This window comes from Micromys minutus, assembly GCF_963924665.1.
Source record: "Micromys minutus genome assembly, chromosome: 6".
Classification (NCBI taxonomy): domain Eukaryota; kingdom Metazoa; phylum Chordata; class Mammalia; order Rodentia; family Muridae; genus Micromys; species Micromys minutus.
Window position 1 is genome coordinate 79,596,636 of NC_137975.1, and position 16,857 is coordinate 79,613,492.

Sequence of the window (16,857 nt, forward strand, 5' to 3'; positions counted from 1 at the left end):
TTTTTCTGATGTTAGAGATACACAATACTCATAAAAGACTTTGTATATTAAACATTATTTGATATTCTGTATCCTAAATGAAATAGTGAATTTATTTCTGAACACAAATCCAGGGAAACATAGTCAAAATCTAATGTTGTTTTCAGAGCAAAACTATGGCATTCATAACTCTATGACAATGTCCAAGTCACCATATTGCAGTAAATTAAATAAGAGCAGCACATTTTCTTTGAATACATACTAGGCTCACTTCCATCCACTATCATTTTGTAGCATGAAAAACTTTCTAGCTGAAATATGTTTACTAATAATATAACATTAGATTATTCTTTTAAAATTAAAATTCAAAGAAGTTATCACAAAATTCTCATTATGGCCCTTGCATGTACATATGTGTGTATGTATATGTATATATGTATATATGTATATGTGTGTATGTACATATATATACATGTGTACATATGTGCATATATATGTATTTCTACATATATCCTTTTTTATAATTGCCTACTAATTTGCTAAAATATATCGCTTCTTGGTCTTGTGGCTAAAATCAAATGTATCTGTTCTTATCAGTTCAATATTTGATACATCTATATACATATATCTTAATTCATAAATATCAACCATAGAAATGAAAAGTAAAATGGTAACACCGTAATGGAAATTTTCAACATTTACGCTAACACACTTTAAAAGGAAAACAGGAAATGGGCGACAATGTATCATGCAATGTGGTCCTTAGGATCCCAAACTTACTGTCATCATATTAGGAGGAGGCTCTGGCTACTAGCTAATTCAATACTTAAATGTTAATATAATTTCCCTATTACTACATCTGTCATGGATGGTTTTTAACCAATAAAATCAAAAACAAAACGGTATGCGCGGAAGGAGAGTCCTCTCAGCACAGACCCACACCTGCTCCAGACCCTACCAAGTTAGCATTGTCTATCTTTGTCACCAAAGACTGTGTGATATGAGCAAAAATAAAGTATGTACGGAACTACCATAACACAACTTAAATGTGACTATCCTATAGAGCATGTGAATATGTTTTTTTAATATTAACTTTATCTAAAATAATGCAAAAGATAAATCTAAAAACAAGGAAATGACTTTTGTTAGCCACCGTGAAACATGTGAATCACAACAAGAGGACTGGATGGGTGTCGTTACAAATGCAGCAGTGCAGACCCATGTGGATGATAAATAAAGTATAAGAAAGCACTCAGCATTTCTATGTAAACTGCGTCTGAAGGATTATTATGGGACTCACACACTGGCTGAACTTAGAGTGTTCAGGTTTTAAACATTAATTTACTTTGACTATGTGCATGTCAAAATGAAAGATTGCTGTCTGGATTCAGACATGCCATATTAATATTGAACACAGGCATTCACTTCAGGTCAGTAGTCACTCCGAGTCGGCTTCAGCAGGTGGTAAAAGTAATGCACTCATTAAAATGTATGTGGTACAAGGTTATCTCCCCAAAACAGCTCTCAAATAGAGCCAGCCTTGAGACTCGAGCATTAGACATGCTAGAACCAACCTCTAATTGTCACAAGTCTAGAGAAACTTGAACTGACTCTTGCCACCTAATAACCAATTTAGTTGCTTTCATCAGTGTCTTCAGAGAAGTCAGAGAATTAAATTGTTCGACGCCAACCTGGCTTCTGCCAACACAGTAAAATGCTCTTGAACAAACCTGTACATAGTTGGGCTTCCTTTTAGACCTTGAGTGCAAGTAAGAAATGTGTTCTCATTTTGGAGACCTTAGCATATTTCTCAATTAAGTGATATATTATTCCTTTCATTTGTATTAACTCCATTCAAATTAATTGTCCCATTTGCAACATAATAAATTTCAGTTCTTAAGAATAAAGGTAAAATGTTCAAAATAGGAGGCCTGACTTAAACCAAAGATGATTTTTCCCCAAAAATAAAATTACCTCCGATCGTCAGCATCTATAACTGTATGAATAACTAACTACCCAGCTCCTGTGATTTTTTTAAGTTGCTTCTCAACGTCAAGAATAAATCCTTTTCTTGTTTTATATACACTACACCTAAACTTAAAACAGCAAAGTCTTCCACCTTCTCATGTAAAAAGCACCTAATTAATTTGCCACTACCAGATAATGCACTTCATTTTAATAACATTAAAGCAAATATAAGCTATTGTCTTTATATACCATTCATGTTCACACAGAAAAAATGGTCAACCATTTTGTACGTAAGAGCAGGTAGTCCATAAACTTGTCCTGACTCACTTCCCATTTGCTTGATTTCCTCATTATCCATCCACTGACCACACAAGCAAGCAGGGAGCAGGCTGACGGAGAGTGGGAACGAAGTCTTAGATCTGTCTCCTTGGTTGAACACACAGCATAAGAGGCCTGCGATGTACACACATCTAGTGAATAAATGAATCCATAAAGAGTCCGATCACACTAACTTCGTGTGTTCATCGTATTTACGAATGACCTGTGATTCAGGAAGATTAGATGGCGTCACTAAGGCCACAGGGTAAGTTGGTCATGCCTGTACAATCTAACACCATACTTTTCTTTTGCCCCCCTCCCACCTACATACATATTTAAGTTCAATACATCACTCTTTCTAGAAACTTGAGGCACACAAAAACAGCTATGTGTGAAGAATATATTTGGTGGTTAGCTTCACATTCAGAAAAAAAAAATTTTTTTCACACTCAAAACCATTAGTAGGATTAAAACAGCATAGCCCCAAACGAAACAATCTGGTGACTGGCAGTCAACACTCATCAGTGTGACACACTGGATTTATCAGGTGGTCCATGACTACACCAATAACAAAACTCAACTCACTAGAAATGTTCCGGAGCAGAGTGCTTGGCAGGTACATTAGGAATGACAAGTCAGAAGGAAACTGGCCAGACGCCTCCAGAAGTCACAGAAGTACAGAAAGATGAACGAAGCAACGGAGGACAGAAAGGAAGAACAATGTGCCTTTTTATGAGTGGCTTGAGCATGAAAGCCACACTCACGGAGCCCATGAGTCACAATATGAGAAGTACTAACAAAGCCATTCTACTTGCTAGTTCGAAAAAAGGGTCTGGAAAACTAAATACAAGATCTAAATAGAAACTACAAAGATGCTAAACGGCATTTGTGCAGGTGGTACCAAGTCACTCCTTGCTTTGTACTTAACAACAAACAAGAACAGCACAAAAGAGAGAAACTTACATAGCAAGCTCTGTCTGCTTCCCATAAGAGGGCACGAATACTGAATAACCATTAAAATCCTAATCAAGAGCTCATTCTAAGCAAAAATACAGTAGGTTCTATGAACACAAAGGAGAAAACTGTTCCTCACTCAGGCTTTTCCTAGTAAGAACCGAAGAATAAAAGTAAAGAATAAAACAACATAAAAGCCATAAAACAAAAGAAGCAAAGCATGAACAATGTGGTCCTGTGGGTGGAGAGGACAGAGGCCACAGACAGCACTGCTAAGGAAGGACCCGAGTGGGGTCTGTGTGGGATGGGGCAGGAAGGGAGAGTAGGGAAGTTCAAACAGGGCTTCACACCTGACAGTTCTAATCAAGTGCTTCACCTCAGGCAAAGTTACACAATGTGTGGGAAGAGCCATCCCGAGCCTCTCACTTCTGCCATAGTCAACATGATTCATTTGTGAGAATTAAAAACCTGAGAAAAGATGAGGAAGTTCACTGACTACCAGCCATTTTTGGAATAAGAGCCCATATCCTCCAACACCTAATCCCACATTTCTCTTATAAAAATCACTGCTGTCTGACTCACTGACTACCCAAAGAAGCCATCAGAGTTTGCTTCACTTCCTAATTAACACTCACCACAAAGGTACAGAGGAGAGAAACATCAAGATGATCAAAATCAATTGAATACATGTTTGATTCAAGTCTCATTAGTATGGTGAGTGCATGTAAGGTCAGAGATGGGCAGTTTCTTCATGAAGGCGTAATGGCCGACGTCTGCCAGCCATTCACGAGCCATCACACCAACCCCTGGGGCCATGCCTGACAGGAACCTCAGGCCCAGAGAAGACAGCATCATTTTTGCAGCATTCTCCAGGTTTCATGAGGGTTTGGATTTATCAGTATCCTTAAGAGCAAAAGGCTGGAGAAGAAACAGTTTTAAGGCGGAACTAAACAGAACAGTAGTTACTATTCCTACCATATAAAAGGTTAAATATAAGGAGGAAATATCCTAAGTATATGTTCTATAATAAAGATAAAAATATTCTGTTGACAAAATTTTAAAAATGTATTTAGGGTCTATAAATTTCCCCTACAGAATTTTCACTGTAACAGATTAAAATATTTAAGCGTTGGTCAGCTTTACCCTTTCTCTACATAAAGTTCTCCATTTCCCCACCATACACTGCGCAATACTGACGGACATGACTCTCACAGCTAAGGAACAGAAGCACAGGTACAGTCAAGGTACAAGCTTCTGTAAAACTGCCTGTGATACCTACTTTTCTGTCTTGTGATACTCTCACTGACATTAAAAAAATATCAAAGATGTGCATAAGCCTTTGCATAATAAAGCCAATGACCCGACTCCCTTTCTTAATTAAAAGCTGACGGTAGTAAGAGTACTTACTATTTGCAATGAATGTTCAGACATAACAGTCTTATTAAAATTATGTCTGTCTTATAATTTCTTCCATTACTAATGCATGCTTAAAGAAATTGATTCTGAGGAACATTTTCCTTGTCCTCTACCAGGCCCTGACACAGACTAGTATAAATGGTAGAGGGCACTAACAAGCAGACTCCACCAACACAGATGATTGAAATTAAAAAGCGATAACATATTAACATATCTCGGGCACACGGAAGGGTCGCGAGGTAAGATCATCAGCATAAATTAGCACATTATTGTGAGACAGCTACAGAAACCAGGCAAAAGTCTGCACAGCAGACCTTTTAATCACAACAAATATATAATGCTGTTTGATTGGATTACTTGAGGAAATATTGCTAGTCTAGTACACCTTTGAGTAGTTCCACTCCCAGCCTGAGATACACATTTGAATCCAGACAGCCTGGGCATACGGCTTGAGATGGGCGGAGGAATTTGTTAACACACGTTTTAAACACTTAGCTGACTTTGTCCATTTGTCTAGGAATAAAGGATTTTTTCAAGTATATTTTTGGTTTTGTTTGTTCTATTCTCCCTACAAGAGTCTGCAAACACAGTCATGCAGGAAACTACCCTTTGTTATTTCCCAAGCCCACGGTGTCCCATCTCCGAGAAGAGATGAACCCGCCACACTCACACTAATTACATCCCGCTCATGCTACAGTAGTCTAGAGCATGTCCTCCAAGGCATCCACGTCAGAACACAACCCTTTTATTTCTCAGACGATTCTCCACTCACAAGACCACTGTCAAATCCTAGAGGAGAATTTCTAGACGGCTGTCAGTCAGTACCTACAGGAGCTGCTGCTAAGGAACCAGCCTCTCCCGTAACTGCACTATTAAACACATCACATGTGCTTCTTCCCACTGGCATCAACTAAGGCAGCAAGAGTGAAGACTTGGAGGTGCACCTATTCCCATGAACAGCATCACTCCTGAAACTACACATGGTGCACATTCACAGGTGGGGAGTACGACTGTCCTGTCCAGGTAGTAAGAATGGGGTCTACTGGAATGAGGTGCAAAAGTCTCATTTTTAAGGCATGGTACCTTAAAAAAAAAAAAAAAAAAAGAGTGATTTTGGGAGAAAAACATAAACGCTAAAACATAAAATTGATGCAGATTCAAAATAATGCCCCATTCCAGTAAAGAACGGTAAAAGGCACCTGAAAGGTGCTGTACTTCTGACCTTGCCCACAAAACAAGGGCCACCCGTCTCACAGAGGAAGCTGGATAGGAAGTCTGTGCTTTCTTACGTCCAGTAAAATCCCCTGACAAGTGTACAAGCAGAACACAACCACAGACACCTCTGACTGGACAGTCACACTGAGGTCACATCTGAGTATCAGAGGCTGGAAAGCAGCTCAGCGTTTAGGAGCACACGCTGCTCTTGCGGAGGACCTGGGTAGGGATCCCAGCACTCACAGCTCCAGCTCCAGGGGATGAGGCCTTTGACATCTGCAGTCACCTGCACACACAGCATGCACAGACCAGCACACAACACACACTGGCGCACACACATACATGCGTACACACAATTAAATATAAAGTAAGTCTGTTTTCAAGATGACTTCTGAAGGAGTTCAACTGTTGGATGATGGATACAGCCACACACTGCTGGTGAAAGAAGCCTAACATGGAGCCAGAGGCACATTATCTCATTTGTGTTTCTCACCTAGAAAAGATATTCACAGACCCCAGATTCTCCCTCTATCACTTTACAGCCAGAGGACACAGAAACACTCAAAGGTTCTGCTAAATTCTCAAAAGTACAGGTAATATAAAAGGACTTTCCAAGACGGATAAGCCAGGGTGGTGTGACCTGAAAGCCACACAAATTGTTTATTTATGCCTATGTTTTAATCACTGGACTGTTTTAGAGACTTCAAAAAATTAATGGTTTTGGCTATACAACAGCAACTATGTCCCCATTAAACATTAGCTGTCACATTAAGACAAGGTTTTATCATTAATTATATTGGATTATATAGTTTATGTCTACAACATGATTGTTAAATAACCAAATTTCCAAACCATTTTAAAATAAAAATGAAATTTGGTCCCAGCAAGCCTTACATGAATAAGGATCCATTTACAAAACAGAAAATTAAATGTAAAAAAAATATAACCTCAATTTAAGACATTTGCAGATAAGACATCCAACACTTTTTATTAAAAAAAAAAAAAAAAAAAAAAAAAAGCAAATGAAATGCTAACAAGGAACACAGGTCAATACTGCCATCTTTTGGTTCTTTTGTAATTGCATGCAGGTGTACAGAAACATCTGAATGCATAGAAGCACAGCAGGGCCAAGTCAAGCTATTGGCTTATAACTTACATATTTACCGTCAGTGTATTAACGGCACTATATTGTCTGACCTCATTTTTGTTTTCACTGCACCTCCATTTGGCTGAACCACTCTCTTAAAGGAACTGAGAAAACTTTTTCTTTTTTTTTTTTTTTTTTTTTTTTTTTTTTAGCTGAGAAAACTTTAATGACTGAATTCTAAAAACCCCTAAGCCAGTCACTGCCAGGATGGAATACTAGTTTTCAAATTCCAACATTAATTGATTATAATTATATAACCATATAATCGTGATTGTCATAAGTAATGCACACATTTCCATACACAATTTTGAAAAAGATGGTTTTATTCTTTTTACAATGTTTTTTTATACATGTGCCAAGGAAATGATGTTTATGTGTAAATTTTTACATGACTATACAAACATTAACTGCATTCATTTATGGTATTTACATTTCAAAAATATTAAAACTGTATCCAAGACAATATTTATATGTGTGTGGCAGTGTGGGGCGCTCATTACTGAAAACTGCAAACAGCCTTTCTTTCCCGTACTGAGGACGGGTCTCAGCATTCATTACAGCCTGTACCTGCCTCACACCTTCCCTCAGTCACAAGATGCACAAGTGAACTATGGATGACAAGCTTCAAACACGGCCACTCCGGGATTTGTGCCTTAAATTGATGGGGTCTGCAAACCATCTTCACTGTCCTCCCTGTTGATGTTGTTCAGTAGTTTCACAAAGTTTTACGAAATCACAACATATTTCTCTAGTACCACTCGGTTCATCCCTTCATTTCTGCCCACTATGGACGCTCTCACGTGGAAAGCAGAAGCTATTGCGATGCTCTTCCCCAGCCCTTGAATGCACTGTCAATTTTACTCAAATGACCATCGGCAAATAGTTCTTCAGAGAGTGAGGTTTCAAATCACAGCTAAAAGCTATCAAAATGAAGACACAGAAACACAGAAGCTGAAGGTGTGTGGAGTGGGGCTCTGGGGCTGGGAACACAGAGCATCTGCTAAGTGCTGTCCTGCTACACACAAAGGCCTGGGTTGGGCCCAGCATTGCAGGAACTGGGAAACAGGAAAAGCTATCTTACACTGAGCATTACTCTTCTGTGAAAGCAAATCACAACAGCAATCATTAATTACCTCAGAAACATCAGTCCATTGGCAAGCCTTGTCACTCTACAGAACAGAAACAGACACGGCAATAGAGAGGGTTAGGCACCACTAAATAAAAGCCTAACTGTTGGAAGGCTGTGACTCCCCAAAGCTCTTCACTTCTCAGGACCTGTGTGCGCCCGCCAGGTCTTCTCTAGAGATAATCTCCTTCCCTGAATCTGAGTGCTGGGTAAAATTTCCATTCGGAAGGCCCTTTGATTTATTTGTTTCATTCCTGAGAAATGAAAAGGGGAAATGAGAAGATGCCATTCTTATCCTCCACCTGTCTACTTACCCTTTACCAACACTGCACATAACCCAACTTTGGAACAAGGCGCTCTTAACCCTACTCTGAGGAGCACACAAACCAACAGGAACGTGTGGAACCGTATTTTATCAAGTTTAAAGGTCCATAGAGATTGCTACAGTCAATTCCATCCCATTAAACTGAGAGCAATTACTGCTTCCAATTTAATAAGAATGGATTAAACTGGACCTCTGATTCAATACCATTTGTGAAAGTGTCCGTGTCAGGAAGAGTGATGGCGTACGGCCTTATCTCAGACATGTCAGGTGAAGCCAACTGGATGTGACAGCAGCTAAAGAGGCTGCACTGAGAGTGAGCACTCACTGCACGCACACCGTGTAGTTTACACTACAATACACCTTCACTCTACTGTCTCAAAACTCAGTCTACTTCATCACCAACCCACATATAACACACACTTTAAAGTCCCACTGTGTGTGTGATACCCTGTACAATGGCACTAGTAATTCAAGCACACATAGACATTGCTTACGGGAGCTCATTTAATCCTCTACTCAACCAAATCACAGGACTTGGGAGACTGACATGGGAGGATCTCTGTAAGTTTAAGGCTAGCCTGGGCAATATAATGTATTTAAAACTAACCTGGGCTATCCGGTAAGATTCTGTCAGAGAGAGAGGGGCGGTGTCACTCTAGGAATCCTAACGGGAACACTGACAGGACAGTTGTCACTTGCTCAGCTATCAGGCTAACAGAAGGTACTACCTGATCTTACGGTGCCAGTGTTAAAAGTCGGGTACTGCAGCTCTGACTGCTGGGCAAATAGCTCTGAAATGTCCGAAGGAAAAGAAAATGGCTGACTCACAGTAGGTGGGGACTGGCTAAGAAGCACTGTTTCAGCAAGCGGAGATGTGCTGAGCAGCGGTGGGGCCACAGCTCAGCGGCTGACGGACAGTGGGGCCTGAGACGATCAGGCTCACAGAAACAATGCTGAGGCACAGCAACCGCCACCAAAGAAGCCCTTCAGTATAAATATAATGCACACCGGAGAGTACTGTACCGAAACTCTGCGCCTGTCTATCACCCTCAAGTGTCAAGTCAGAGCTCGTGAGAAAGTGCAGAGTTCAGCCCACTCTGCTTTACCACTCCTTAGCCTATTTGATCCTGTTCCATACATCGGTCTGAGGATTAACAAGACACTCCTTTTAGTGAAAGTAACGGTGTCATAAAGTCACCTTAACTTAATTCCTATGGAAAACGGCTACAACCAAACGCTAGGACAAGCAGTGAGAGCGACCAAGACCAATTGGAGCTGTCATCCACACACTGATTTCCTGCACACTGCACCTCAGATTAACAAGAGCTCACATGGCCTCTGAAAAGGTCAATTTTCCAAGTTCTTATATAAATACTGTTAAAAAATAGAAAAAAAAGAAAAATTAAATGTTAGGTAACTTAATGACTTCTAATCATTTTATTAGATGATCATTTGTAACATAAAATTCATGTTCAGGGGTCATAACACCAATGAGGATCACACGATGCAATACTGCCATCTGCTGTTCAAGAGTTAGAAACACATCTTGTCTTTAATTCAAACCCTCAGAAGGTCAAAGAGTGTTAAACATGCTCAACTACTGATGTCCCTCAAGTTTTCAGTCCCAAAATTAAAGCAAGCAATAAAAAATTTAAAAATTAAGTAAGTTTTATATGATGCTCTCATGGTAATTTGTCATCACTCATTTCCTTAAGAAAGAAAACTACTCCTGCTGTAGATGATAATAGAGACTCACAACTGGACAGTGAGCACAGAGTAAGAGGCCTTGGAACACTCAACCCTACATGGGGTGTCTCCATTAATTCCCACCCCGCAGGACTCAGTATATATAATGATTTCCTATTTTGTATTTTTATGGAATTTCTATGTGTCTGAATGTGTGTCTCTGCATTTTATACGTTTCTTGAGCTTTATCTTAGGCTCTTTTCCCTTTCGTTGATTGGTTGGTTGGTTTTGTTTCATTTTTTAGTTTAGTTTAGTTTAGTTTTTGCCTATTTGTATCCTAATGAGAGAAAGGGTGTGATTTGGGTGGGTGAAGAAGTGGGGAGATCTGGAAGGAGTTGGGGGAGGGGAAACATAATCAGATTACATGCTTTAATCTTTCCAATTAAAAGCAAAAAGAAAATTTCCATAAAAAATGGCGTGAGGGATGTACCTGGCATTCAGTAACACAGCTTGTCTGCCACAACTCAAACCAGAACCTCCGACCCTGTCACCCATTTCCATCTGCCCCCCGAAATAAACGTCCTTAGTTCTTGATACGCTGTTCCTGACTCAGGCTAGCAACTCCGGAAACACTCAACCCTCCCACCTGTAAGACAAAAGGATACAGACTGACACTTTGTTCCCAATCAGAGTGTAAATCATTTTGCACTGTTAATTCCAAGAGAGTTCCAAGTTTACCAAGGCATCACCTTTGGCTACAAATAAAATCTCTACAGAGAAATCTTGAGTAAAATTATTTTTGTTAAATACACTCCTCAACACATAATTGAATACCTCAATATAAATATTCATCACTAATACATACAAAAAGTCAAAATACATAACAAAGTCAAAAATTGTCAGAATATTTTAGATATTTTTAAAGCTTAGATTACTAAGGTCCTGTCTATGTCTTCAATTATAAGCTATATAAAATTAACATTAAAAAAATGAGTATTTTATACAGTGCACTATACTACACAAATGTAAATGATCATGGTGATAAGACAGAACAAAGATGAGAAAAGTGAGTTAGCAGACTATACAAAGATAAGGGAATAATACTCTCCATTGCATTTCAGTTTTTATTATTATCCTTTCTTTGTTTTGTCTGGTTTTTGAGACAGACACTCACTATGTAGCTCTTGGCTGGTCTCAAACTCACAGAGACCCACCTGCCTTTGCCTCCCGAGGGCTGGGATGGTAAGTGTACACCACAACAGGCTTGCATTGAATTTCAACCGTGTATCAAGAAAAATTCAGAAGCCAAAGCTTTTCTTTTTGTGTTTCTATGGAATTTATAAGGATTCTGTTTGTAATTAAGGAGGTAGAAACTGAGCAGGCAGCTCTCAGTTGACATGGCTACCCAAAATAAAAGAACTCCAATTCTCAACTCTGCATGGAAATACACTGCTAACGTGCCAGTAGTCCTCCCTCTCTCTCAGAGTAAGAAGCTTCTCATAAGGGCCACACATAAAATTCCTATGAGAGAATTTTTTTTATGTTGGACAACAAACAGGCATTATTAATAGCAGATTTCCATACTGAATAGCTCTCAAAGCACCAACTCAAAGAGATGACACAGCATAAAGCTCACTTAGGGCTCTAGGTAGTTTCCATCTCCGTGTGTCTTCGTGTTTCCATGAGTCTTCCTTCACCACCTCAATCTTATTCTAAAGCATGAGGTATTGCGGACCAGGCGTGGGTGCGGAGCAGCGGACCCTGAGACTCGGAATCGGAATGGCTGTGCCTTGTCCACACTTGCCAGGATGGCCCTTGTGGCGCTGCTCTGAGCCCGACAGTGTCCAGTGATTTAAAGAATATTGACACAGTTGTTAATCCTAAAGCTAAGAGCCATGTGACTATCCGGAGGGCAGTTTTGGAAGAAACTGAAACTAAAGTTTGAACCAGAACCACTCATGTGGCTAGGAAACCTCAAAACACCAAAGTGTTCAGGCCACCAAAGCGATAAATGTCATCCAACAGCCGAAACCCACAGCTTCTGTGAAACCAGTGCAGATGGAGACGCTGGCCCTGAGGACATCTCCATGAAGGAAGAGAGCCGCTGCCAAGCTTTCTCTGGTGCTCTGCTCTGTAAGACGGAGGACACAGATCGTGAGGACGGGGAAGATCCTGACATCTACCGCATCTCAGGCAGCCTGAGGTTCTGCAGTCCATCGGCCCACACGTCTTAGGTGGAGGAGAGATAAACGGACAAGCGTGTGCCATCCTGCTGGACTGCCTGGACCAAGTCCATTCCAAGTTTAGGCTTCCGCAGGTGCACTGCCGTCATGGACCGGTTCCCACAGGCTCAGCCGGTCTGCCGGTCGCACCGGGGAGGTGAATGTTGAACACCACACTTAGCCGAGTATCATGGAGCTGACACTCGACTATGACATGTGCACTACCATCCTGCTCAGCTCACAGCCGCTGCTGCCTGCCTGTCTCAGGAGGTGCTGGGCCAAGGAAAAGGAACGTCAAGCAGCAGTGCACAGGCTACGTAGAGAGAAGTCATGGAGCACATGGCCAAGAACGCAGTGAACATCCGTGACAACCTCACCAAGTATTCCTACAGCAGACTCCTGAACTCGGCACCATCCTCAGCTGAACTCAAAGGCCTGGCCTCCCTCTGCTGCGCAGGCCTAGGCAGCTGGGCCTCCATCCTGCGCTTCTCAGATTCTGTATATGTACTAGTTCACACCTCAAAACCTTCTCTCAGACTAATGTTCTAATTGTGTATTGATGAAAAATAAAGCTACTGATTTTCTAAACAAAAGCATAAGGTAGCCACAAGCCAGTTAAATCACCTGTTCCTTCAAAATCACATGGAAACCTCTTGCGTACACTAAGCTTCTCTTCCTACAAACCTGTGCAAAGCCTCACTAGGACAGCTGGCCTAAGGAGAGAGACATGTACTATGTACTAGAGCAGCTGACGTCTTCTGCATTTACAGATTTTCACACAAGCTATCTTTGTGTGTGTGTGTGTGTGTGTTCCTGTGTGTGCGTGTGTGTGCGTGTGTATGTGTGTGTATGTGTGTATGTGTGTATGTGTGTGTATGTGTGTGCATGTGTGTGTATGTGTGTGTATGTGTGTGTATGTGTGTGTATGTGTGTATGTGTGTGTATGTGTGTGCATGTGTGTATGTGTGTGTATGTGTGTATGTGTGTGTATGTGTGTATGTATGTGTGTGTATGTGTGTGTATGTGTGTATGTATGTGTGTGTATGTGTGTGTATGTGTGTATGTATGTGTGTGTGTATGTGTGTGTGTATGTGTGTGTGCGTGTGTCATTTTGGTTTTGAGAAAGGGGAACTCACTATGTAGACCAGGCTGGTCTCAGAGATCCACCTGCCTCTGCCTCTTTCCAATAATTAAAAAAATAAACAAATAAATAACCCTGTTAGGAGTGCTGGGACTAAAGACCAGCATTGCCACACCAGCTCACTCTGTGTCTTCATGTAATTTATTATCTAAGTGACATCACCATGAGCCAGCAAAGGAGACGGAGATAACCAGGCAACATTTGCTGTTGCTGCTGCTTTTATGTAACAAGCATTACTTCTGTCAACATCAACACAAGCTAAAAATTACATTTGAATACTGTTCTAATCAGTAATGTGATCCTTGGATGTATTTCTTATACAAGAATATTGGATATATTTCTTACACATGAATCAAATCCATGAAACTGGCCTCAGGTACAAAAGTTACTTCACATAGTTCCAAAGCCCAGACGAGCTCTATACACTGAATCAGTCCACTGTGCTGTCTCCTCGACACCGATTTCACATGGAAGTTTCCTCAAACCAACCAATCAACGAAAGAAAAAGAGCCTCAACCTGGGGATGAACTTTCCCACACACAATGCACATGCAGGACCCATGTGCAGCAAGTGTAACTACACATTAGATAACTGCCTGAATGCAGCACCACCCAGGGAAGCCCATATTTCTCTAGGACTATGCAACTGTAATGAATTCTCTGATAGAAATGTATTATGAGAGAGTCTGAAGAGACCCCAAAAGCATAAGAGTTACTGAGGCCAGTCTGGTCCTCACAGAGGAAGGAGACAGTGAGACAACGTGTTAAAATAAGTAAATAAATAAAAAATTGCTACTATTCTTCAAGAGTTCCCAGAACCAACTACAACAAACAGAAATGTACCTACCAAAAACCCCAGTACTCATGAAGGAAGCGTAGCCAGGAGTGTTGCTATGAGTGTAAGGCCAGCCTAGGATAGAGTTAGAAACTAAAAGATGCTTGTTTCTAACCCTCATGTGTGAAGACACGGCAGTTCATCACAGATGGAAACACGGAGTAATCTGGGAAGATCTGCAGCAGAATAAGCAGAGCCTGTCTAGAGGGAAGGGCACTCAGATCACATGTCTACTTGATTTTGAGACAGTGTCCCAGCACACAGCAGGCTATCTACAACTCACAGTCCTGTGCCTCAGTTTCCCAAGTGTGCCTGCAAGCCCAGCCAGACCATATTTCTTCTAAAGCACTAGTTGCCAAGAGGAACGTTCACTTGCTTGCCACCATGCCAATTTAATTCTGTCGTCTGCCATTACCCGTGGGTGCCTGCCTAGCGCTCCTGCCCTGGGCTCCGTGCCCAGCACTGCACAAAACCACACGGAGGAGCAGAAATGCAAAGCCATGCTCAGCTACTTCCGTAATCCCTGTCTCAAAACAGTGTCTTTCTAAAGTCTGAATCTTTTCCTTCAAAATTAAAAATGGTAGAAAGAAATAACTAAGAACCACTCCAAATCTTAAGTTTTCCTGCAGAATAATCACATACTGGACTCAGAGTTACAAGTGGCAATTTCAAGTATTTTACCCCAAATCATGTTTCTTCACCAAATAGTAAAACACCTCCAAATAGCTGTTAGGAAATCTCCACTTCTTTCCAATAACCTCTGTGTTCAATACTTGAGACCTAAACTTTACAACTATGTCATATTCATTGCTATTTTTGGCCCATACTTAATTAACAAAAAAAAAAAAAAAAAAATTTAAATTCATTTTAATAAAATCCCACTAATCCATAATAATCCAAAAACCTGACATCAGTAATCCAGAAACCATGTAAATTATGTTTCAGATCAAAACTTGAGTTCTACAAACAGTTGGGAAATTCCAGCTCAAGACAAAGGACATATTTCACAGAAGTAAAGACTGTCTGAACTCCACAGTGTTGAAAAAGTAAACAAGGAAGGCTGTGGAGATGTCTCGGGGTATAAAGCACTTCCTGTGCAAGCTAACAATCTGGATCTCCAGAACCCAGTCAAGTGCAAACCACTTAAGGGCAGGTACACACAGTAAATATGAAGCCAGACTGGTCATAGTAGCGTATGCCTTTAATCCCAAGAGAGGCAGAGGATCAATGTTGTGAATTCAAGGCCTGCCCGTCAACATAACAAGTTCCAGACCAACCAGAGCTACATAGTGAAACTCTGTCCAAAAAAAAAAAAAAATTATATATATATATATATATATATATATATATATATATATATATATATAATATATATATTATAATCATTCTCTTATGTTATTTAGTGTGTAAACTCTACTGCTATACATAAAATAGTGTCATAAAAAATAAAATGAAAACTGCTAAAAGTGGGACTGGATCTACGTCTCAACACTTAAAACCATGGTGGTTTTCCAGAGGACCCAAGTTCAAGTCCTGATGCCCACGTAGCATCTCGCATCGTCTGTAACTCCAAATTCAGAGGATCGAATGCCCTCTTTTGGCCTTATATGAATTTTCTGTAGCTTCACTTCAAAATACAAAAGGTTGTAGGGTTCTTTTAAAATAACCAGAAGGTGAGATGGCTCAGTGAGCAAAGGTACCTGTCATCAAGCCTAAGCCCTAAGGATCCACACAGGAGAAAGAGAAGTCTCCTCTCCTGCAACTGTCTCCTGACCTCCACATGTATACCGCTGCACACATGTGACCCCCGCATAGACACACACAAACAAAATGTAATATAAACAAAAAAATACAATAAAAGTCAAGACATCTATAACCAGTTATCTAATAATATATAGTAGCTATTAGCGTTCTTCCTTCAAATCATTAAATTACTCTAAAATCCCCTTAAATTACTGGGGTTAGACTACCTGTCTCCAAAATCTGCAACTCTGAAATATAATCAATAAAATGCATTATGGATCTCATTACCTGTAATTTTATAGCCATAAGCAGCAAGCTGTCCAGCCATGTATTCTCCATCTGAATTATTATGTGAGCAGCCCCATGTTCGTATCCAAATTTTCTGTACTCCTGGAATCGTGCTGTCAAGTAATCAATTAAAACAAAGTGAATATCTACAAGTGATTTGTAAGATAAAAGTCACTAGATGATCTTAGGGCACGTTATACAAAAAAAAAAAAAAAAAAAAAAAAAACAAACAAACTAGAATCAATTAGCAACCTAGCTACAGAATGCATCCAATTATCTTAAAATCTGTAGTCACAACAAAACTCTAAAATAAGGTCAGTGAGCCAGGTCGGAGAGTAAGTGCACTTGCCACATAGGCCTGGCCACTTGAGCTGCACGGAAAGGGAGGGGGAGCACACTCCACAGAGTTGCCCTCTGACCTCACTCATCAGGACGATCACAGTCTCACGCTAGTTCCTCTACTATCTACTGGACCCAAGCTACGATTATCTGAAA

At 40.4% G+C, this 16,857-nt stretch overlaps 1 protein-coding gene across 2 annotated transcripts in view; it reads right to left on the reverse strand.

Annotated features, from left to right (window-relative positions):
• Positions 1–16,857, reverse strand: part of CDKAL1 (CDKAL1 threonylcarbamoyladenosine tRNA methylthiotransferase) — a 468,079-nt gene that overhangs the window by 443,026 nt on the left and 8,196 nt on the right. For both annotated transcript variants that reach the window (XM_080917709.1, XM_080917710.1), the window contains one exon: positions 16,363–16,475. In XM_080917709.1, the coding sequence (XP_080773835.1) occupies positions 16,363–16,475 (113 nt within the window). The remainder of the gene's footprint in view (positions 1–16,362; positions 16,476–16,857) is intronic.